At 43.4% G+C, this 24,182-nt stretch overlaps 2 protein-coding genes across 2 annotated transcripts; both read left to right on the top strand.

Moving 5' to 3' along the window:
• The first annotated feature begins 1,119 nt into the window (after positions 1 to 1,119).
• On the top strand, positions 1,120 to 10,475 carry kctd14 (potassium channel tetramerization domain containing 14). Its single transcript, XM_064974687.1, has 5 exons — positions 1,120 to 1,228; positions 2,029 to 2,259; positions 2,409 to 2,543; positions 2,860 to 3,012; positions 7,816 to 10,475. The coding sequence occupies exons 1-5, from the start codon at positions 1,175 to 1,177 to the stop codon at positions 7,969 to 7,971; spliced, it is 729 nt and encodes a 242-aa protein (XP_064830759.1). The 5' UTR covers positions 1,120 to 1,174; the 3' UTR covers positions 7,972 to 10,475.
• Positions 10,476 to 17,758: 7,283 nt separating this feature from the next.
• On the top strand, positions 17,759 to 18,700 carry LOC135545046 (olfactory receptor 4S1-like). Its single transcript, XM_064972700.1, has one exon. The coding sequence runs from the start codon at positions 17,759 to 17,761 to the stop codon at positions 18,698 to 18,700; it is 942 nt and encodes a 313-aa protein (XP_064828772.1).
• The last annotated feature ends 5,482 nt before the right edge of the window (positions 18,701 to 24,182 follow it).

Raw genomic sequence — 24,182 nt, 5'->3', positions numbered from 1 at the left:
AGGACACCTACAGCACCTGATGTTACAGGAAGGCCAAAAAGAACATCAACCAGCCAAGCCATGGCCTGTTCGAGTGCATCAAAGCTGGGACTGAGAAGCTTGTTTTTCAATCTCAGGGAGACCAGACTTAAATAGCAGGCCTCCGCCCAGTACCCTGCCCTTAGTCACTGTTATTAGCTGGCTACCACCTGGTTACTCAACCCTGTGTACATAGTCATGGGCTCACTGGTCACTTTAATGTTTACATACGGTTTTCGTAATTTCATGTTTATACTGTAACCTAGTCAATGTCACTCCGACATTGATGTCTTGATATTTGTATATTTCTTTATTTTACTTTGAATTGTTAGATACTACTGCACTGGAGCTAGGAACACAAACATATCGATACACCCGCAATAACATGTTAAAAATGTGTGACCAATAAAATTAGCTTTGAAACATGGGATCAACGTTCATATTTGTGTCCAGTGTACTTTCCCTGAAGAACTGCGCACCGTTGGGGGAAAAACATATAATTCAGTACAAACCGTCACACACACCCGCCCAAAGCCTTGCCTGGGAGATGCCGGGACCATAGAAATAGTGATGCCTGAAACTCCGTATTTGACCACGCCCACAGAAACATCTTGGCGCAACTGCGGTTGTTCGATTACCGGGCTATGGCCCGAGACATGACCAGGCCGAGGAATGAGCGCTCTTCTCAAATTGAACAGTAATCATACCGCCCGATCCTACATCATTAACACACGTGCTTGGCATCATGCCCCTTGTGCTGTTGTCTGTGCCCAATAATGTTTGTACCATGTTTTGTGTTGCTGCCATGCTATGTTGTGTTGTCTCTCTTGTCATGATGTGTGTTTTGTCCAAAATGTGTATTTAATCCCAGCCCCCGTTACCGTAGGAGGCCTTTTGGTAGGCCGTCATTATAAATACGAATCTGTTCTTAACTGACTTGCCTAGTTAAATAAATATCATTACGCCGGGAAACCCGGCTCATGCCCCGGAGGCAGCCTCGTTACAAAATGCAATCACTTTTCACCCCCTTAAACTCCTTCTACATGGTGAACCGGGCCATCTAAATCGAATCCCCTCACTTACTGTTCCTTGAGCATGTTCGAGCGAGACGTGTTGACATCATCCAAAACATTTCCCACAACAGTCAGGAAAGAAAATGAGTCTTCCAGACTCCAGATCACCGGGCAAACAGTCTTCTCCGGGGCTACAGGTAAGGAAAAAGTGTTCATTGTGAACTAGTCATTCAGTACAAGCATCTGGAATGTTTGGAGGAAGTTGTTTATTTGTTAACTTCTTCAGCTTTTCGATTACCTTCAGCCTGAGACGGTATAAAGTAGCCAAAATGTTCTCTCTAGGTAATGAATACAGTCTGCTTTGCCACCGATTTACGAGCTTGTTCTAAAATAGTAGCCTTATGATGACGTGTATTCTACACTGTTGCGATCTCACGCAAATCTGGGCCAGTAATTCACGAAGCGTTTCAAATTAGGAGTGCTGCTCCAGGAACAGTTTTGCCTTTTATATCATAATTAATATGATTATACGGGGGACCTGTTCCTAGAGTAGCACTCCTACTAGAGTAGCACTCCTACTCTAAGAACTATAAGTTCTTGGCTGTCATACTGACAAGTGTGGAAGGTGTTGCTGCTCTGCTGACCAGGCAGGTAGGCACATCCTTGAGACGACAGTATTTATCTACCGTGTAGCAGTTGGACGATTCCTTATCTCACACTGAGTCAATCCACCTCTTGAGACAAATAGCTTAGAAATGGACCTGCTGACTGATTGCCACATTGTTATGTAGGCGGTGTCCCTACCTCTTTCACCACATAATTAAATATATTATTTGAAACAATGAATTTAATGTTTATTTGTGCTTCATTGATGTGAAGTGGGCCTTGACCATACTCCGTTCCTAGCCCGTTCCCTAACAGTTTCTAACCCTAACGGTCACTATCCCTAACCTATATCCCTCCCTGTACCTAACCTTAGCAGTCTCCCTGTCCCCAGAGTTGTTCTGTAGTGCAGCTGAATGTGGGTGGTCATGTGTTCACCACATCTCTGTCTACGCTGCGTAAACACCCTGACTCCCAGCTGGCCTTCATGTTCAGTAGTGGTCAGCAATCCAAACTGCCCACCGACGCCAAGGGACGCTACTTCATCGACCGCGACGGGACGCACTTCGGAGCCATTCTTCAGTTCCTACGCACCCAGCGCCTGCCCACAGAGAGTGTTCTGGAGGTTTGTGACAAACACACACACTTGCCCATGTGTTGGAACCCTGAACCAATGAGGTAGCCCATCATGCATTATCATCCCTGAGATCTTTTGCCCCCAGTAGTTACGAAACTTCATAATATGAGAGTCCTACGTGTGGTTGTGTGTAACAGGTTTACCAGGAGGCTCTCCACTATGACGTCAGAACCCTGGTGAAGCAGCTGCAGGACTCAGCCCAGCTGTTTGGAGAAACAGTAGGGAGGCAGCAGTTCATCTCCAGGGTCCCCAACTATTTGGAGAACCTGGAGGTACAATAACAATACCTAACAATATAATAACAATACCTAATGCCTGGGGTGATCCAGCAGCCTAAGCCGCTGTTTCTGGATTACTTGTATTGAACTATTGTGGCGAGTATGAGTTTGAATCCGACCCAGTGCTCTAGCACTCTCTCTGCGCCCATCTACTCTATCTATCCTGTCCAGTAAACACAACAAATGTGAATGGAGTGGGACTGACCCACTCCTTAAGAAAAATACAAAGACTGCCTCTACATCGTCCCTGTCAAATAACTGATATGAATTAATGAGATATTATTTTTGGTCACTGTTATATGACTACCAGGTGTTGGTGAGAGTGGCCCGAGCAGAAGCCATCGCAGCCCGTCACTCTGCTGTCATCGTTTGTGTTCTGAGGACCGAGGAGGACCTGGGTCGCTATGACCATGCTGTCAACAACCTGGAGGAACAGGAAGTGGTGCGATTCGGACCGTGGAAGGTGTGTAACTGTACTTGTGTTTCAGTGTGTGTACATATACATAAACTATTAAGTACATGACTACTACTGATGCCACAAAGGCACTTTCAACTGGAAAAGTATTTTTTTCGTGACAGTTCCTCTTTAAATGGTGCTGGGGTTTCTCTTTCAAATACTCGTTTCGATGTCCCACGATGGGATTTGCTGGATAGGAGGGTCACTACGGAAGAACCAGTCACACAACGTGTTACACGGCTAGCTATCGAGACCTGGTTAGCCCACGCTGCAAAACATAAGCGAACTTGGTCAGCTCGCTGGAAAGCAAGCTAACTCCACGAGCATTCATACTTGCACAGCGGCAGTGTTACTAGCTCCCTTCTCGTTTATTTGAACCTACGTTCACTCGTTTGTGCTAATTAGCTTATACAGACGCTTTAGTCTTGTGGCTCTACTGTCGTGGGAGACTATCATCCTGAAGTCAAAAACCGCGCCCATGCGGTTCCCTTTGGCTAGCACTGTGCTTCTAACAAGCTAATCACTGGAACCACCACGTTCTTGCGCTTACAGTTCCATAATTGCGAGAGAGAGTTCCATAATTGCACTTTTTTGTGCTTCAACTGCTTGGGAGAGAACATGCTCAGGCAGCACTTGACGACCCCAAGTACTGTGAGCACTGCAAAACGCTGACTAGGGCGGGGTTGAGGAGGATGCTCAATCGTGCCTCTGTCACCCCCTCTTCACTGCAAATCCACCGGCCGAGGATGAGATTCAGCTCCACACAACCCCGGCCCCATTTGTGGCGAGGTTATGGATTCAGATTGTCATTGGGTCTACACTCATGTAGCCTTAATTAATTAATGCATCTTGCAAAAAATGCACTTTTTTTGTAGAAAGAAATGTTGGAACACATGAAAAGGGGCTGAGATACAGGTCCAGAGACTGAAGAGGAAGCGAGACACCCCACAATTGTATTTATTTATTCTGGTTCAATGAACTAAGTAGATCATAGACACCAATGCAATAGCAACTGGCTATGGCAGACACTCAGTTAAATAGACTGGAACAACAACAAAAAATGGCATGGTAAACCGCCTTAGTGAACTATGCTATATATGTATGTGGAAACCCATTCAAATTAGTGAACTCGGCTATTTCAGCTACACCTGTTGCTGACAGGTGTATAAAATTAGGCACACAGCCATGCAATCTCCATAGACAAACATTGGCTGTAGAATGGCCTTACTGAAGAGCTCAGTGACTTTCAACGTGGCATTGTTAGTTTGTAAAATGCTAGAGCTGCCTGGGTCAACTGCAAGTGCTGTTATTGTGAAGTGGAAACTTCTTAGTGCAACAACAGCTCAGCCATGAAGTGGTAGGACACACAATCTCTCACAACGGAACCGCAGAGTGCTGAAGCTCGTAGCACATAAAAATAGTCTGTCCTCGGTTGCAACACTAACTACGAAGTTCCAAACTGCCTCTGAAAGCAACGTCAGCACAAGGACTGTAAGTCGGGAGTATCATGAAATGGGATTCCTGGCCGAGCAGCCGCACACAAGCCATTGGACTGGAGTGATTTTTATTTTTATTTTATCTTTATTTAACTAGGCAAGTCAGTTAAGAACAAATTCTTATTTTCAATGACGGCCTAGGAACAGTGGGTTAACTGCCTGTTCAGGGGCAGAACGACAGATTTGTACCTTGTCAGTTCGGGGGTTTGAACTTGCAACCTTCCGGTTACTAGTCCAACGCTCTAACCACTAGGCTACCCTGCCGCCCCAATCACGCTTCACCATCTGGCATTCCTACGGTCGAATTCGGGTTTGGCGGATGCCAAAAGAACGTTACCTGCCCCAATGCATAGTGCCAACTGTAAAGTTAGGTTGCTGAGGAATAATGTTTTGGGGCTGTTTTTCATTGTTCGGCTAGGCCCCTTAGTTCCGGTGAAGGGAAATCCTAACGCTACAGTATACAATTACATTGTAAACTATTCTGTGCTTCCTACTTTGGCGACTGTTTGGAGAAGGGCCTTTCCTGTTTCAGCATGACAATGCCCCTGTGCACAAAGCGAGGTCCATACAGAAATGGTTTGTCGAGATTGATGTGGAAGAACTTGACTGGCCTGCACAGAGCCCTGACCTCATCCATTGAACACCCTTTGGAATGTTGACTGTGAGCCAGGCCAAATCGCCCAACCTCACTAATGCACTTGTGGCTGAATAGAAGCAAGTCCTCTCCACACTATCCCAACATCTAGTGAAAAGCCTTCCCAGAAGATTGGAAACTCTTGTAGCAGCAAACCAACTTCATAATAATGCCCATGATTTTGGAATGAGATGTTCGACTAGCGTGCCTCAGGGAGATGATGGACCTGTGTTACTAACACAGCCGGTACGTCCCTCTCTGGAAAGAAGGGCTTTTCTGCCTCCATTCTTCAGAAGACGTACAAAGCCTCAGCCCAGTCAGTCCGAGCAATCAACGTGACCTCTTTATTGCTAGCTTACCAGCAAAAAGTTACTGGAGGAGGTGGGGGAAAAAATGAATTTGGACATTTTAAGGCTGTGGTTGTACTATGAGTGGTGAGAGCGAGGGCACTTTGGTGAAGCTTGTCCAGCTTGACAGACAAATAAAAAGTGGGCCTACTCGATACACCGGTAACACGCAAGGAGTGGTTTGGTCCCACTGCCGTGTGTCAGAAGTGTAACATTTGTAAGAAAGAAGGCGACGACATCTGGCAGACCTGGGCTCTGTTGCCGCCTGTTGGTTCCTGCAACTATCCTTCACAGCCTCACAGCTGAGATGGGGCAACAAGCTGGTTTTGAAGGACCAAAGCCCCTGGCGACACAGCAGACTGCCAATACCCAGGTTCGAAACTTGAACCAGGGGGGAAACAGTCTTTTGCCGCAGCAAGGTTCCGCCCTCTTAACCCCCCCTAAGGGGGGCAAGAGGGGTCGACCGACCTACTATTTTCCACATTGTAGAATAGAATAATAGTGAAGACATCAAAACTATGAAATAACACATATGGAATCATGTAGTAACCAAATAAGTAGCCACCCTTTGCCTTGATGAAAGTTTTGCATGTTCTTGGCATTTTCTCAAACAGCTTCATGAGGTAGTCACCTGGAATGTTTTTCTAACATTCTTGAAGGAGTTCCCACATATGCTGAGCACTTGTTGGCTGCTTTTCCTTCACTCTGCGATCCAACTCATCACAGGCATCTCAATTTGGTTGAGCTCGGGGGATTGTGGAGGCTCGGGGGATTGTGGATCTTCTGTATACCCCCTACCTAGAAATTCCCACAAATGTAACTTTAACAAGGCACATCTGTTAATTGAAATGCATTCCAGGTGACTACCTCATGAAGCTGGTTGAGAAAATGCGAGGCTGTCAAGGCAAAGGGTGGCTACGTTTAAGAATCTGAATTTGTTTAACACTTTTTTTGGTTACTACATGATCCAATATGTGTTATTTCATAGTTTTGATGTCCTCACTATTATTCTGCAATGTAGAAAAATAGTAAAAAATAAAGAAAAACCCTGGAATGAGTAAGTGTTCTTAATCTTTTGACCGGTAGGTAGTGTGTTTCCTTTGCAGCAGCACACGTTTGTGGTCTTGCTCCGAAGGGAAAATGGAGAATCTGACTTTACCCCCAAGCGCCCTCCTCCCCTATACTCTCCCCTTTGCGCCTTTTCAGGTTCCAGCCAGGAAGTCCGCTCTCCCGGCACCCTTATCAGACGACAGAGCCCCAGACAGCTATCTGGTACTCCCAAGTCCACACTGCTCAGGCTTTCTCCTCATCCCCCTTCTTTTTTTTACCCTGCGCTTGGCTCACGCAGTTGGGCCACTGCCCGCTCTACCTCCTTTTACTGGAGCGAGCGGCTGAGGATACTTTTGCTGTTGTTAACCTTCCTCCCCGGAGTAGGGCCAAGACAAATCAAGGGTGATATCTTGTTTTTTTTTCTCTGGTAAGCAGAGTGATGGAACAAGGCTTATCCCTCATCTTAGAGCCTCTCGACAGCCAGGGAAGCTCTGGTTGCCAGAGATCACCCTCCTGCTTTATAACCAGCTCTGGCAGCTACTATTACCCAGGGATTTTTTGGCCCAAGCGAACCAAGATTTTCCACCCTGCCCCAGGAACCATTGCCCTCTGGGCCTGGCCCATGAGAGGAGGAATCTCAATGTGACAAGCTTTCCACTCCGAGTCAATGAGACTATCCAAAGTGCCAGTGTCTCTTCTACACAGTATGGAACTAGTGGTGCGTTTTTGAGAAGTAGCTATCCCATTGGATAGTGGAGGCTGTTATACTGGCGACCCCACATACATTTGAGGTTTTACCGACTGGATGTCACTGCACCTTTCTTTGGCGCACACTGCCCTCCGTGTCGGATCCTGAGGGTTGATCATGTCGGACCGTGATACGGGAGTTGGGCATAGCCCATAGTGAGGCATCGAATCAAGTATTTGAAAGCTTACTCCAGGTTAATTGCGTAACCCCGGTTCTCTGAGAATATTGGTGAGATGTGCGAGCAGGGAAATGCAGTGAGATGAGTGCAGTGAAGAAGAGGCATGCTTGAGATTGATCAGAGTGTGGGGAGAGTGACGCCTTATAAAGAGGGAGGGACACCTCATTCGGCATCTGTCACACAACCCAACGTTGTGTGATTGGTTCTCCCGTAGCGATCTGCCTATCCAGTGAATCCCATAGTGAGACATTATTCTCACTCATATTCTCAGAGAACCAGGGTTAGGCAGAGAACATGGGTTACGCAAGTAACCTTGAGTTATGTTTCTCTCATTGTGTGTGTTTGTGTCGCTACAGGCCCCTCCGACTGCCATTGACCTGTTGGACTGCATCAAGATGGATGTAGAGGCCAGGGGATACAAAGTGAGATACGAGCCTCACAGCTCAGACCGAGGCTTTTTGTTCAAGACCAATGATGGCTTCCTGTACAAACTCATCTTCACTTGGTGGTAACAGAATGACAAGTGTGTGGTGTAGAACATCTATGGCGGCCTTCTGATTCTCTACCCTTCTCCAGAAGTGTGCACTCCCCCTCATGCATTTAAAACCATTTGATTTGTGTTAACAAGTCTGGAAGGTCTTTCCACCATATTTATTAAAGCAGTCCGTTCCTTTTAAATCCACGAGGGGACTGTATTAGTGCTCACTTCACCCTTCACGTTCCCAGACAGAGACATGCACAGAGATCCTATTATATTAGAATCTATTTAGAAAACATATTTATTTGGACAGTGAAGCTAAAACGTTTAATTGGGATCTATACTCAAGCATTTGGATTAGAGAGCAAATGTTTCATATGAGGCGACAGTACAGACTGTCACCTTTTTATTTGAGGGTATTTTCATACATATTTACTGTTTTATGTATCTAATGTATCCCCCCCCCCCATTTGAAGGTGTGTAACACTGGTTACCCCTATCAACCCCGATCAGCATGTCAAACCAAAAACTGTTTTTTCAAAATGTTTGCTAATTTATAATACAAAAAAACTTCAGCAATATCACATTTACATAAGTATTCTGACCCTTTACTCAGTACTTTGTTGAAGCACCTTTGGCAGCAATTACAGCCTTGAGTCTTATTGTGTATGACTCTACAAGCTTGGCGCACCTGTATTTGGGGAGTTTTTCTCATTCTTCTCTGCAGATGCTCTCAAGCTCTGTCAGGTTGGATGGGGACTGTTGCTGCACATCCAGAGATGTTCAAGTCCAGGCTCTGGCTGGGCCACTCAAGGACATTCAGAGACTTGTCCCGAAGCCACTCCTGCGTTGTCTTGGCTGTGTGCTTAGGATCGTTGTCCTGGTGAATATTCACCCCAGTCGGATGTCCTGAATACTCTGGAGCAGGTTTTCATCAAGGATCTCTCTCTACTTTGCTTCGTTCATCTTTACCTTGATCATGACCAGTCTCCCAGTCCCTGACGTTGTAAAAACCCTCCACAGCATGATGCTGCCACCACCATGCTTCACCCTAGGGATGGTCCCAGTTTCCTCCAGATGTGATGCTTGACATTTAGGCCAAAGAGCTCAATCTAGATTTCATCAGACCAGAGAATCTTGTTTCTCATGGTCTGAGAGTCTTTAGGTGCCTTTTGGCAAGCTCCAAGAGGGCTGTCATGTGCCTTTTACTGAGGAATGGCTTCCGTCAGGGTACTCTACCATAAAGGCCTGATTGGTGGAGTGCTGCATAGATGGTTGTCCTTCTGGAATGTTCTCCCGTCTCTCTTCACCTCTCTGACCAAGGCCCTTGTCCCCGATTGCTCAGGTTTGCCAGGTGGCCAGCTCTAGGAAGAGTCTTGGTTGTTCCAGACTTCTTCCATTTAATAATGATGGAGGCCACTGTGTTCTCGGAGCTTCAATGCTGCAGACATTTCTTGGTATCCTTTCTCAGATCTGTGCCTCGACACAATCATGTCTCGGGGCTCTACGGACAATTCCTTTGACCTCATGGCATGGTTTTTGCTCTGACATGCACTGTCAACTGTGTGACCTTATATAGATGGGTATGTGTTTTTCCACATGTGTCTGTCCAATCAATTGAATTTACCACAGGTGGACTCCAATCAAGTTGAATAAACATCTCAAGGATGACCAATGGAAACAGGATGCACTAATTTCGAGTCTCATAGCAAAGGGTCTGAATACTTATGTAAATACGTTTTTAAATAATTTTATACAATTGCTAAACATTTCTCAACCTGTTTTCGCTTTGTCATTATTGGTTATTAAGTGTTGCGGAGGATACTTTTCTTAAATCCATTTTAGTCTGTAACGTAGCAAAATTTTAAAAAGTAAAGGGATCTGAATACTTTCCGAAGGCACTCTATATTTACCCTCACAATGAAGTGTTTACAATTATTTATTTTTTTTGGGGGGGGACCACCAAGGTTACAAGTAGGACACAACAAAATTTGACATCAACAGTTGCTTTCCTGAGTTTATTGACAAATGTCAATTAAAGTATCAACCCGATAAATGTAATTGATATGAACGCTGTAAGTAGTGACGGTGACAACTCAGTTGATGTCGCAAACTCCAAACTCCACAATCTGAGCTTATTATAGACATTGTGTCCTGGGGTTTCGTATGATCTTCTATGTAGAATGATCCCTTACCTTCTAACCAGTGGCGTAAAGTACTTGAAAGTACTACTTAAATAGTTTTTAGGGGTATCTCTACATTACTATTTATATTTTTGATAACTTTTGCTTTACTACATTCCTAAAGAAAATGATGTACTTTTTATTTCATACATTTTCCCTGACACCCAAATGTACTCGTTACATTTTGAATGCTTAGCAGGACAGGAAAATTGCCTAATTCACACACTTATCAAAAGAACATCCCTACCTACCCTGATCTGTCATTCTCACCAAACACATGCTTTGTTTGTAAATGATGTCTAAGTGTTGGAGCATGCCCCTCGCTATCTGGAAAATAAAAAAAACTGGAAAATGACGCCATCTGGTTTGCTTTATGTATGCAATTTGAAATTATTTATACTTTTGATACTTAAGTATATTTAAAACCAAATACTTTTACTCAAGTAGTATTTTACTGGGTGACTTTTACTTGGGTTCTTTTCTTACAATTGGGTTCTTTTCCCACCACTGCTTCTAACGACTCTTGTGTAGGTTGTGAGAGTCATAGAGCAAGACGTTGGTTGTTGCTCTAACCATCCGGACTCTTGTCTCACAAACACAGCTGTTGCTCAGCCATTCATGACCTCAGTGGAATGGAACTTTGCCGAAATACTTAGGCCAGGATTCAAGCCGATCACCCATTTTCGTCTATGCACCATTTTAAAGGCAATGTTACCCTTGTTGCAAAGATCGCATTCAAAGTAAACGCTGCAGATATTGGCTCAAGCCTTTAAATGTCAAATGTGCTACAATGCAGCTGAATGCTGGCCTTAGCCATTGTTCAGCTGGAACTTGTATTTTTGCTAACACAGTAACTAACCCCTGACACCATACACACAACAGAATGTGTATCATGATGAGTAACCTTGCTTGGGACCTTGTGGTAGGCTGTTTTTAGAGAGACCTGGGCTAAATCTAGTCTGTCCTCAGATGGGTCTAGAAGTGTCACAGAGGCTGTTTGGTCATTTGGTGAACCACACTGGCATGTGGATTTTACCTTGTGTGAGACCAGAAGACTTGCGTTAGCTCCCCCGAGATACAAACCGATTACACCCTGGAACTGTTTTGTGGTTGTGCCCTGCTCAAGCGCATAACACCAGTAGATGGCATCTAGGATAAAATACCAACAGCTCTCCATTTGCCGGTTCACATCCACCAGATTATTCCATTTAGACCAAGGACTCAAACCAGCAACTCTCTGGTTGTTGGCCCGCCCCTCTAACCTCCAGGCTACATGCAGCACCGTAGTTCAGCAACCGATTTTTGCACTTGGTCCAGTTTTCTGAATGGCTGAGCTGAGGACTCTCAATGTCAAACATGCATCAGCATAGAGACCCACTCTGTCATCAGTCAGCCCAGATCATGGATTGTAAAAAACTGACAGATGGTGCCTAAAAAGTTAGGCTCAGAAAAAGGCTCTTGAGGTAGACGCTGCTAAATGTGTGAAATGAACCGACTTAATTTCTAAAAGTTCTGATCCTGCTGGTGTGAACATTTTCTCAGCAGCAGCTGAGAAAACAGACGACACACACACTGACAGATTTAGCTTACTGCTGCCATTTACAGTTTGCCTGTATATAGTATGCTAATTATTTAGATAAAAAGCAGTAGCACTGTATTTCATCCAGTTTATCAAATGCAAGTCATGTATTACAATGAAACACTGAATTAATGCATAATAATTGCTAAATCATATTTTAAAGGTCAATTCGGGGACTGTATTTTAGTAGTTTTATCTGTTTATTCGCGTCTGAATTTGTCTCGCCAGCCAGCCAGTGGGTCTTAGTTTATGATCTGGCAGAGGGAGAGACTGCCAGATCCTTAATGTAGCCATTGAATGTATTATACAGCCAATACATTAAGGAACTGTCCCTCTCTCGACGTAAAGGCTCATGAATATTGCAGTATCATTCATAATAACCTTCATACCACATTAATACCCTTTCAGGATCAAAACATGATTTGTTTGTGAATAAAGGTACCTTGTGGAGCTTATGCGTGTGCGGGCTCTATTTAATACAACATCAATCACATGTCATTTAAAACAAAAGTTCTGTTTTCATTACAGTATTACTATTATTATCACGTTCTGTTTTCATTACAGTATTACTATTATTATCATTATACTATTATTATTAGCCTGCAGCGACCGGGAGATTGGCCCAGCATAGTCTGAGTTAGGGGAGGGTTTGGCCGGCCGGCCGGGATGTCCTTATCCAATCGCGTTGTAGCGACACTTGTGGCTGGCCAGGCGCATGCACGCTGACATGGTCACCAGGTGTTTCCTCCGACACCATTTTTTTGGGGGGTGGAAAGGTATAATTTCTATGCATAAAATGTATAATAGTAATATTTAAAATGACTAAATTGGGTAATTTTGTATACATTTATTTACATTGAGTCGCTTCTGGGGGGATTTTGGTAAGATGTCAGCTGAATTCCGGTCGACAGAAACGGCCAGATGTACTTGGGACAATTCTGGGCAGTCATTCATTTTGATTCCGGGCTGAGTCCGACACCCAATTCCGGGTCGATTCGATCAGTTCAGGCCCCCCAGAAGAGGGCCACTTCTGGGCCAATTCCTCATTGCAAGCTGGGTAACATTGATTTTGGTATGTTGTCACATGATTATTTTTTGATGAATTACATTATTCATCAAAAGTTGTTTACTCACCGGTTAATGTTATAACTTATTACATTTAGCGGAAAAAGGTAACCATTCAACATTTTATTATATTAAATCGGCAAGTTATTACATGAACCAGTTTTATTACATAAAAAAATCAAAAAAGTTATTACAAATAGAAAACTTGTTTATTACATCAACCGTTGGAAAATGTATTACATTAACTGGTGTTACAGACCTCACTGACCATTTTACACGCCCTAGCAGAACTGGTTAGACTTGTTTTCAAATTATCTGGACAGGTGAGGGACTATACCATAACTGTGTTACTGTTTTGCATGTACAAGACACATTCAAGAAACACCCACATCTAAGCACGCTTCCAAGACACAAATCTCACATTTCTTAATGAGGGCGAGGAAAACCCGAGCCAAAATCAGCCAATCCAGCCTGTCTAACTTAAATGGGTGTACACTCCAGTTAAAACCAGTGGGACCATACTCACAAACGTTTGCTTAAACCAAGGTTTATACCTGGGTCTAAAATGGCTAGCTGCTATAGCTTTTCTCTTAGGCCGACCCGGCACAATTAGCCATTATGCTGTGGACGACCAACTGAGCACATAATTATATCAAATTGTATTTGTAAATTCCGAATACAATAGGTGTAGACCTTACAGTGAAATGTTTACTTACAAGCCCTTAACCAACAATACAGTTTTAAGAAAATACCTATGGAATAAAGAGATAAGGATAACAAATAATTCAAGAGCAACAGGTAATAGAATAATGAATCAACCTATCATAGACCTTAAATAGTAGAGCCACCATCCAATCATATTTGTTAAACAGGTCAACTTGGCCACCAGAGGTTTATTTTGTTACCTGTCTCGGTCTAAATTTCTGACCTGGCCCTAGCTGTATGTACCTAATAAACTGTCCGCTGAGTGTGTATTGCATGATGCTTCCTTGACTAGGCTACTGTGACGTTACACAACATTCAAAAGGCATGTTTTTGCATATATGATCAAATTCCACATTTTGCTTGACCATTTCACACAAATCCATATACTTTTACAGAAGAAAGTAGAGAATTATATAACATGAGTTTGGATTCATACATTGTAAAACTCAAAGGCAAATGGCTCTCGTGGTGTTATCAAATAGCAATAATTTACCACCACTGCTATCCCAGACCGATGGCGTAAGTGGTTACCTCGAAAGTGATGGGATATGAATGTGACAAAGTAGCTGATTATAAAAATGTATCTAAAATGTTCACGTCCTTGTAGCCTCATAATATGCAATATATGGTAATTAGGACCTAGCAGTGTGTTTGTAAACAAGGCTGGAGAAAGAAATAGGTCCTTAATAATAATAATAATAATAATCCATTTAATAAGGTTTTGGCTGCACTTCCCTTCTCAACACACTAACACAATGTCAGGAACTAGTCACTGTAAACTGTGAGCCATTTGTCCAGACCCATTTCCACACGTGATCTAGTTACTTTGATTATCAGAACGTGCCAGTGGACTTCTGGTAAGGATGCTTTGGTGAAAATGAGATGGATCACGTCTAACTACATCACTGTTTTCTAATGGGAAGATACGGCATCTGTAACCAGATATAATTATGTGCTTTGCCGATCAGTGTCGTGGCTCCTTTTTTCCTCAAGTTGTTATCCTTTTTCTTCTCCTTTCTAGGCCTACAGTACACTTTCAGAGCCTACCCTCCCAGAGGGGATGACGGAAGGGTTGTGTCCCAAATGGCACCCTACAACTTTTTTTCATACTTTTTACAGGATGGATGGAATACATTGACCAATGTGTATTACAAATACATCATGACCCTCACTGGATTATTTGGGTCAAACATATCTCACAGTGACCCTGGAGAAACTAGATGCCTTATCTCAAGAACGGTATCTGGCCAGTTTTGAAACTAAAGCTTTTTAACAACACACAGTTCAAGCCACAGTTCAACACATTGATTGAAACTGTCTCTATGTTCTATTCTCTAAGCAGATAGCTTCTTGGGGCTTGATCTAACATAAGTTTACATATTCTTGACCATATCATGATTTTCACTCTCAGGTCACAGGTCAAAAATGTGTGTTTATAGTTTCTCATTGTTGCATCATTCACACCAGACCAGTCTGAAGGGAGGCAATTAAGCCTAATGACACTCTGCACCTCCCTGGGACTAACCCTTCAATTGGTGTAACGAGAGACGAGACTGCGACCAAGGGCTACCTCGGTGGTTGTTTCAGCCTCTCTGGTCTCACAGGTAGGTGTTTATACATTGTTTTCAAGGGAATTGAGAGATACAGTGGACTAATGACCTGTTCTCTGAAGACTGACAGACACATTCAGTAAACATGTTTTCTTGCTCAATTGACCAGCTTCTACATACTATACCCTAAGACATGAGGATAATGGACAGGCATTCAAGTCATCTACTTAGCATCCCAATGTCTTTGGGGTTTTATGTGGTATGCACTTTGTTATATCTCAAACACACAATATTACATACCATTGTTTACCATCCCTTGAAGATATAACCATAGAAATAGGGTGGCAGAATGTTACCCATTTTGAACCACTGAAACCCCAAAGGAGTTGTCTTTGTAATGACAGAAATGTTCAGCAAGACTAAAACAAGTGGCCTTCTGTCAAGTTTCAGGTATAAGGGTATTGTGTTTCAGTCATCCCTAACCCAATATAAGTCAGGCCTGTGTACTACAGATGTAGGTTCTTAAAACTATAAAAGTCTGGGCCTCCCGAGTGGCACAGTCGTCTAAGGCAGTGCTAGCTGTGCCACTAGAGATCCTGGTTTGAGTCCAGCCGGTCGCAGCCGGAGACCCATGGTGTGGCGCACAATTGGCCCAGCGTAGTCCAGGTTAGGGGAGGGTTTGGCTGGCAGGAATGTTCTTGTCCCATCGTGCACTAGTGACACCTGTGGCGGGCCGGGTGCAATGCATGCTGACATGGTCGCCAGGTGTACGGGAACACATTGTGTCAAGAAGCAGTGCGGCTTGGCTTGGTTGTGTTTTGGAGGATGCACGGCTCTCGACCTTCGCTTCTTCCGAGTCCGTACGGGAGTTGCAGCATTGGGACAAGGCTGTAACTACCAATTGGATACCACGAAATTGGGGAGAATTCTTTTTTTTATAAAAGTCTAAGCCGTTTGGGTGGGTTGTAAGCGAAGATATGAAAATGTTTTATGATGGTCATACCATATTTGATTTGGAATTTTAGGACCCCTTTAGGTATATTAATAAAACAAATAGACAAATTATTTCAGAAAATATTGAATTTGGCCTTTGTTACTTTAGCCCAAAGAAACACAATGAATAACATTCATGAATGGCAAAAAAAATACAGTAAAAAAATAAATCGCAAGGAATAAGATTTTAAAGTGTCTATCCCATATCTAGGAGATATAAGACAGCTCAGGAAATGTGTTTTTTTTTGGCACAAAACTACCTCCATACTTTCATTAATTTGTATGGGTTACATTCAGACGAGTCTGTGACACTTGTGAGCAAAACGGAGAACTAGTGAGAGTCTCATCTTTCCAAAGTGGGGTCATATTAGTTTGTAGCTCAAATGGTACAGACAGAAGTTGGCACATCAGCATTATCATCCTGTGACACTTGTGGGGACATTCAAAGATAGACTTTTTACTAATCGGTAACACCTCATCATTTTTGGGAAGTGTGATGCCCCTGGCTGGATGGGTTCTGTCAATCAAGACGTAAGCTGACATGAGGCCTATAAACAGTCCGTTGATAGATGATACGCACCACTTCAATATGAACTTTATGAAGGTTACAGTATTTTGTACAAAGACCCATTTTTATACGCTCCGACAAGATTTTACAGTGAATTTTGCAATTGAAATGTTTTCATTACATACATTTTTATCATTAATTCATGCAAAAACTGGCTACTCCCAGTCTAGCCCTTCTCTAATTCACTTCCTGGAGCTGAGCAGTGGTAAAACAAATTGCACACATGTGAGCTAAACTTTGCTGAAATCTGTGCATTTTGTGGAAAGCCCTTAGAGACAAAGAAAAATGTACCCTTGTGGTCCAATTACTAAATAGGAATTTGGCCATGCTCCAAACAAGGTCTGTTCAAAATGTAGCCCCCAAAAATTGAACTTGAACAACATTAACTTGAAAATATAAAAATTGCACAGAAGTGAGCTAAACTTTGCTGAGATCTTTGCATTTTGTGGAAAGCGTGAATATGAACTTCAACAATATTACCTTGCTACATAAACAAAATCCTATTCTATCTCATACCTCATCTCATAGTCAGTCCTATAGACATGGTCTCATTAGGAAGGTAACCTCCAGAGTGAGCAGTGTGTCTGAGGGGTTCACCTGTCTGTCACTCCATACATCTCACATGTTGCTATGGGAGTTGAGATACTCAGATACTGCCCCATAAAGGAGTGGTGCGGAGAGTGGAGAAGTGTCATACCTACTGTAGGTATGATCTGGTCTGCTCAGGTGGAGGTGATCTGCTCTGGCCCTCAGAAGAGAGATACAGAGACCATACAAATACACAGACCATACCAATGATCATCTTCAAGGAGAACCTACTTTGAAGACTTTGAAAAGACTTACTTTGTTTCTATTAATCATCTAACTAATTCAGTTAAATATTGTTTAGGATTACTCTCTAACTTTGAGTTAAATTAAGTGGTCTGTGTGCTCACTGCATTGTAATGTAGGTGGCTGCTGAAGCTGGGTGGTTTTGGGTTGACTTGTTTGACATCTGAATACCAACAACATTGTTTGAAGGAGAGCTATCATCGTTGAGAGGCTGACAGACAGCTGTATGGGTGGCAGTTACTGTTCAAATGTAATCAAATTGTTTTTTAAATAGACCAACCAACAAAACTTGGATAAACTGAACATTCTCGGGTCCTGTGTACACTAGCCATGTGTGCCTGCTGTCAATGACAATGGAGTTCAACTCCTCCCAGCAGATAGTGTTTGTGCTGCATGGACTGAACGTGACACAGACAAACAAACACATCTACTTCTCATTAACTCTCATCCTATACATCTTCACCATTTTTGTGAATCTGATACTGATCGTTACCATTTTTCTGGAGAAAATGTTGCATGAACCTATGTATTTATTTCTCTGTAATCTGTGTATTAATGGTATCTATGGTGCTTCAGCTTTCTACCCAAAGATACTTTATGACCTTTTCTTTGACTCTCATGTGATAACATACCCTGGGTGCATGACCCAGATTTTGGTAATCTACTCCTATGCTTTCTGTGAATTCACCAGCTTGACAGTGATGGCATATGACAGGTATGTTGCCATCTGTAAACCGTTACAATACCACTCTATCATGACTACTCGAAAAGTGTGGACACTGCTTCTTCTTACGTGGCTTTTCTCATGGCTAGAAAGTGGCATTGGGATGGGACTAACAGCTAGGTTACCCCTCTGTGGCCTCGACATCGATAAACTCTACTGCTCAAACTGGGCGGTCGTGAAGCTCTCATGCGTTGACACCACTCTGAACAACCTCTATGGCTTCATTCTCACGTTTTCTCATGTTTCTCAAACAATACTCATTCTGATATCCTACATGAACATCATCAAAGCGTCCTTGCGTTCCCGTGTGCAGAGGAAGAAGTTCATTCAAACCTGTCTGCCTCATCTGATCACCCTCACTAACTTCACCATATCCCTCACCTTCGATGTGATGTACGCTCGCTATGGCAGCAACACCAGCCTGCTGGCCTTGCGGAATATCATGGCGGTGGAGTTCCTAGTTGTGCCTCCTCTGGTGAACCCTATCATATACGGGATGAAACTCACTCAGATTCGGAATAGAGTTGCACAGATGTTCAACCGGAAAGTTGCTGCCCTAATCTAAATGTATTGTGGTGATGCGCTTGTGTGTATCAACATATCTTTCTTGTTGATCTATAAAGCTATATTGACAATTTTCATTTGTAATTTTTCATGGACATAAAGAAGGAAAATGTGCAAATATCGCTCACAATTAAATTCTTGGTGCTTTATTTTATCTAAATATTAAAATAATGATGTTCTAGCAGTCAATGGCCTTCGTCAGAATTATTTTTCATGGATGTCGTGTGGAATAACTTTGGCCCTCTTATTTGTTGTCAATGACTGAGATTCAGGTGTTTGGCTTCATGGAGCCATCTTGTTACCTTGACCAAAAAAATCAAAATAGCTGTATATAGCCAAATATATATACAGTGCATTTGGAAAGTATTCAGACCCCTTGACTTTTCCCACATTTTGTTAGGTTACAGCCTTATTCTAAAATTGATTCAATGTTTTCCCCCTCATCAATCTACACACAATACCCCAAAATGGAAAAAAACAATGTTTTTTAGAAAGTTTTGCAAATGTATAAAAAAATAAGTATTTAATCCCTTTGCTATGAGACTCGAAATTGAGCACAGGTGCATCCTGTTTCCATTGATCATCTTTGAGATGTTTCTACAACTTGATTGGAGTCTTGATTGGACATGACTTGGAAATAATTTGGAAAGGCACACACCTGTCCATTGGTGGAAAAAGTACCCAATTGTCATACTTGAGTAAAGGTAAAGATACCTTAACAGAAAACGACTCAAGTTAAAGTGAAAGTCACCCAGTAAAATATTACTTGAGTAAAATACTAAACGTATTTGATTTTAACTATACTTAAGTATCAAAAGTAAAAGTATAAATCATTTAAAATTCTTTATATTAGGCAAACCATTTTTGTTTTTTAAATTTACGGATAGTCAACGGCACACTACAACACTAAGACATAATTTACACATGAAGCATTTATGTTTAGTGAGTCTGCCAAATCAGAGGCAATTGGGATGAACAGGGATGTTCTCTTGATAAGTGCGTGTATTGGACCATTTTCCTGTCCTGTTAAGCATTCAAAATGTAATGAGTTCTTTTGGGTGTCAGGGAAAATATATGGAGTAAAAAGCACATTATTTGCTTTAGGAATGTAGTGGAGTAAATGCAGAAGTTGTCAAAAATATAAAACGTAAAGCATAGATACCCAAAAAACGACTTAAGTAAAAATACTTTAAAATACTTCTTAATGACTAACCTAAGTGTATGTAAACTTCCGACTTCTGTATGTGGGTGTCGGCTATCGCCGGTTAACGCTTGATCTGATTGAATCTAGGCCTTAATTTCACCCCATTGTTGAAGCATGAACTTTAACATTGATCTTGTGTCTCATCCTCTCACTGATAAACAGGCATTTTCATATCTGTTGAGAGTCCTTTAGGTACCTTTTGGCAAACTCCAAGCGGGCTATCATGTGCCTTTTACTGAGTAGCTTTCGTCTGGCCACTCTACAATAAAGGCCTGATTGGTGGAGTGCTGCAGAGATGGTTGTACTTCTGGAAGGTTCTCCCATCTCCACAGAGGAACTCTGGAGCTCTGCGGAGTGACCATCTGGTTCTTGGTCACCTCCATGACCAAAGCCCTTCTCCCCCGATTGCTCAGTTTGGCCGGGTGGCCAGCTCTAGGAAGAGTCTTGGTGGTTACAAACTTCTTCCATTTAGGAATAATGGAGGCCACTGTGATGTTGGGGAACTTCAATGCTTCAGAAATGTTTTAGAATCTGAACCTGCCTGCCTGACCATACTGCTAGCCCTGACCTCGAGCCTAACTGCCACCCTGTACCTCCTGGACTCTGACCTTGTTATGATTCTTTGCCTGTCCATGACCGTTCTCTTGCCTGCACCTTGGATTTTAAGAAATATCAGACTCAAACCTTCTGTCTCCCTTGTCTGCATCTGGGTTTGTGCCCTTATACTTGTGTAAAGTCAGCTGAGGGAAGGATTAAGTTCACACAGACATGTGTGCCACATTTATTGACAATGGTTATTTTCATTAGTGACCCTGTTTGATATTTTGCTAGGGGGGAATAGTGATGTTAATATTACGATAAATATCCATGCAATGGGTGTACAATTCCTTGTTATACCACCTGTCTTAAACCCTGTCATATATGGACATAACCTACAGATAATTCGAAGGGCAGTTTTTAGAAAGTGTAATCCACATAAAATCATTGATATGAGAGGTTCGTTACATGTTACACAACAGGGCGACTTCCTGATATCAGAAGGCAACTAAATTGAAGGTATAATCTGGCAAAACTGTTGCAAGGTTAAATGGCCCCTAATTACTTGGTATCAATCGCACTCTTCCGGGAAAGGGATTTACAAATATTCCAAGGATAGAGTGATTGTAGCACACTTCAGAGGGTAAATGGGCAATGCGCAACATTTAAATGCTTTTGAACTGAGTATGGTAGTAGGTGCCAGGCGCACTGGTGTGTGTCATGAACTGCAAAGCGAATCTGTTCCCGTCACCTGCCCTCCAGAGCGCAACTACGTCCCCACGGAGGTGAGCGATTGGCTGTTGACCTGGGCGCACACAGCCCTTGTCACTGGACACCCAGGTATCACCCGCACCATCCAATCCTTTTCTGATAAATACTGGTGGCCCACTTTAGTGCAGGACTTTGCCCACTATGTCAACTCATGTACTCAATCTCCCCAGCACACTCCACCAGGGAAACTACTTCCCCTTCCCGTGCCTCAGTGGCCTTGGTCACATCTGTCCATAAACTTTGTAACGGATCTTACCCTTTCTGATGGTTTTACCAATATTCTGGTGGTTAACAGATTCTCTAAATCCTGCTGTTTTTATCCCTCTCTCTGGTCTACCTACTGCTCTCCAGGTTGCTGAGGCACTGTTCCAGCAGGTCTTCAGGCACTGTGGCCTTCCGGTGGACATCATTTCTGACCCTGGTCCCCAATTCACATCATGTGTTTGGAAAGACTTTATGGAGAAGCTGGGGTCACGGTCAGCCTCACTTCCACATACCGGACTCAAACTAACGGGCAGGTGGAGAGGATGAACCAGGAGCTGGGGAGATCCCTGAGGAGCCACTGCCTGGTCCAGCAGGGGGAGTGGGCCTGATTGCCTTCCTTGGGCAGAATTCATCCAGAATTCATTGCAACACTTCTCCACCGGGCTGACTCCTGGCTCTGTGGACTCTGAGCCAGACAAGTGGTTCAGGCACACAGAAGCGGCATGGAACAATGCCGTCAGGAGCAGCAGGTGGATCGCCACCGCAGTGAGGCTCCCGTGTTCCATCCTGGTGATCGCGTCTGGCTCTCTGGGCTGTCCCCCTGGCCGGTGTTGTCCAACAGCTGGAGCCGCTTGTTGGGGCTGGGTGGTACTGTCACGTCTACTTCTCTGCCCCTGGGGCACTCGAGATCACCGGTCCTGGCAACCCTTAATTACGCACACCTGCACCTTATCACATTCATTTTTGTTTTAATTGAACTAGGCATGTCAGTTAATAATAAATTCTTATTTACAATGACGGCCTAGGAACAGTGGGTTAACTGCCTTGTTCAGGGGCAGAACTACGGAGTTTTACCTTGTCAGCTCAGGAATTCCATCTAGCAACCTTTCAGTTACTGGCCCAGCGCTCTAACCACTAGGCTACCTTCCCTGATTACTTACCATTTATCTAGCACTCTGTTCTTTCAGTTATCAGGTAGTTTTGTTTTCCTTTTAGACACTGCTCTTGTTTGTTTTCATTAAACTCACACTGCACTTGCTTCCAGACTCCCTGTGTCTACGTTACACATACAACTAAACAATACAACATGCACAAGGACTACTTTTAACAACTGTTTGACATATACACTGAAAAAATATATAAATTGCTCAGTTTAGAATATTTTTACTGTCAATTGAAATAAATTCATTAGGCCCTTTATCTATGGATTTCACATGACTGGGAACATAGATATGCATCTGTTGGTCACAGATTCATTTTAAAGACAAGGTAGTGGCGTGGATCAGAACCAGTCAGTATCTGGTGTAACCACCATTAAATACGCTTTTTTGTGCATATCGAACATTTCTTTGATATTCGATTTCAGCTCATGAAATATGGGACAAACACTTTACATGTTGCATTTCTATTTTTGTTCTGTATATTTTATCACTGTTATCGTGGAATTGCCCTGTACCAAACCACCATACTTAAGCATGTAAGCATGGCTCAGTATTGAACAGCCTGCTGTAATTTCATGCCCAACCCACCCTGTGGAGAGCAATCCTCCAATAGGTTTTCACTTAATCTTTTACCTACACTACTCATATTGTTAAGCAATGACTATCACATACATTCAGTCTAGCACGATCTTTCTAACCAATAGACAGCAGCTGGTCATCATCCTCTCTACGTGACAAATGTTCTATGCACAATAAGCTGACAATTGGAATTAATTTAAGATGGTCATACCATGGATCATTTAGATATTTGATTTAGAATTTTACCGAAACACTGTCACATTCATAATAATGAGCGGACCAAGGCGCAGCTGAGTATCGTTCCACATATTTTTAATCTCCGTGAAACAAACAAAACAATAAAGAAACAACAAAACGTGACGTGCACATAGGCAACTAAACACAAACAATATCCCACAAAACACAGGTGGGGAAATGGCTACCTAAATATGATCCCCAATCAGAGGCAACGATAAACAGATGCCTCTAATTGGGAACCATATTAGCACCAACATAGAAATAGACATACTAGAACACCCCCTAATCACGCCCTGACCAACTGCACCATAGAGAACCAAGGGCTTATTGGTCAGAGCGTGACAGAACCCCCCCCCCCAAAACCTGAAACCAAATGGGGGGTTAGGGGGAGTGACAAGTGGAGGTGGTGGCTTCAGTGCAGGTCTTATTTCCCGCCCAGACCCCGGCACCGGGCTAAGCGCCGTGCCTAGACTGGGCACCGGCGCAGAGGAGGGCTCCGGCCATGGCGCCGGGCTGAACGCCGTGCCTGGAGCCGGCACAGGTGGTGTCCAACTGGTGACACGCACTTCAGGAAGAGTGCGGGGAGCTGGCACAGGATGTACCGGACTGGGGAGGTGCACTGGAGGCCTGATGTGTGGATCCAGCACAGGTTGCACCGGACTGGTGACACGCACTTCAGGAAGGGTACGGAGAGCTGTCACAGGACGTACCGGACTGCTGACAGGCTCTTCAGGTCGGATGCCGTGCAGAACACACCTACATAACATTTCTCTCATCTCTCTCCCAACTTCTCCATCGCCTCCCTGATAGTCTCTGGCTCTTCCCGCAGCTCAGCCGCCAGATCCATGTGCCACCCCCAAAAGAATCTTGGGGTTTCTTTGGCAGTGGACTGACGACACGCTCCTCATGGTGAGTGCAAGGAACCAGCACAGGACATACCGGGCTGAGAAGGCACACTGGAGATTTGGTGCGTGGAGCCGGCACAGATGGCACGGACTGATGACCCGCTG

This window comes from Oncorhynchus masou, chromosome 9 (assembly GCF_036934945.1).
Source record: "Oncorhynchus masou masou isolate Uvic2021 chromosome 9, UVic_Omas_1.1, whole genome shotgun sequence".
In the NCBI taxonomy this organism is placed as follows: Eukaryota; Metazoa; Chordata; class Actinopteri; order Salmoniformes; family Salmonidae; genus Oncorhynchus; species Oncorhynchus masou.
The sequence above is the reverse complement of the archived record's forward strand: the minus strand, read 5'-3'. Positions and strand labels throughout refer to the sequence as shown.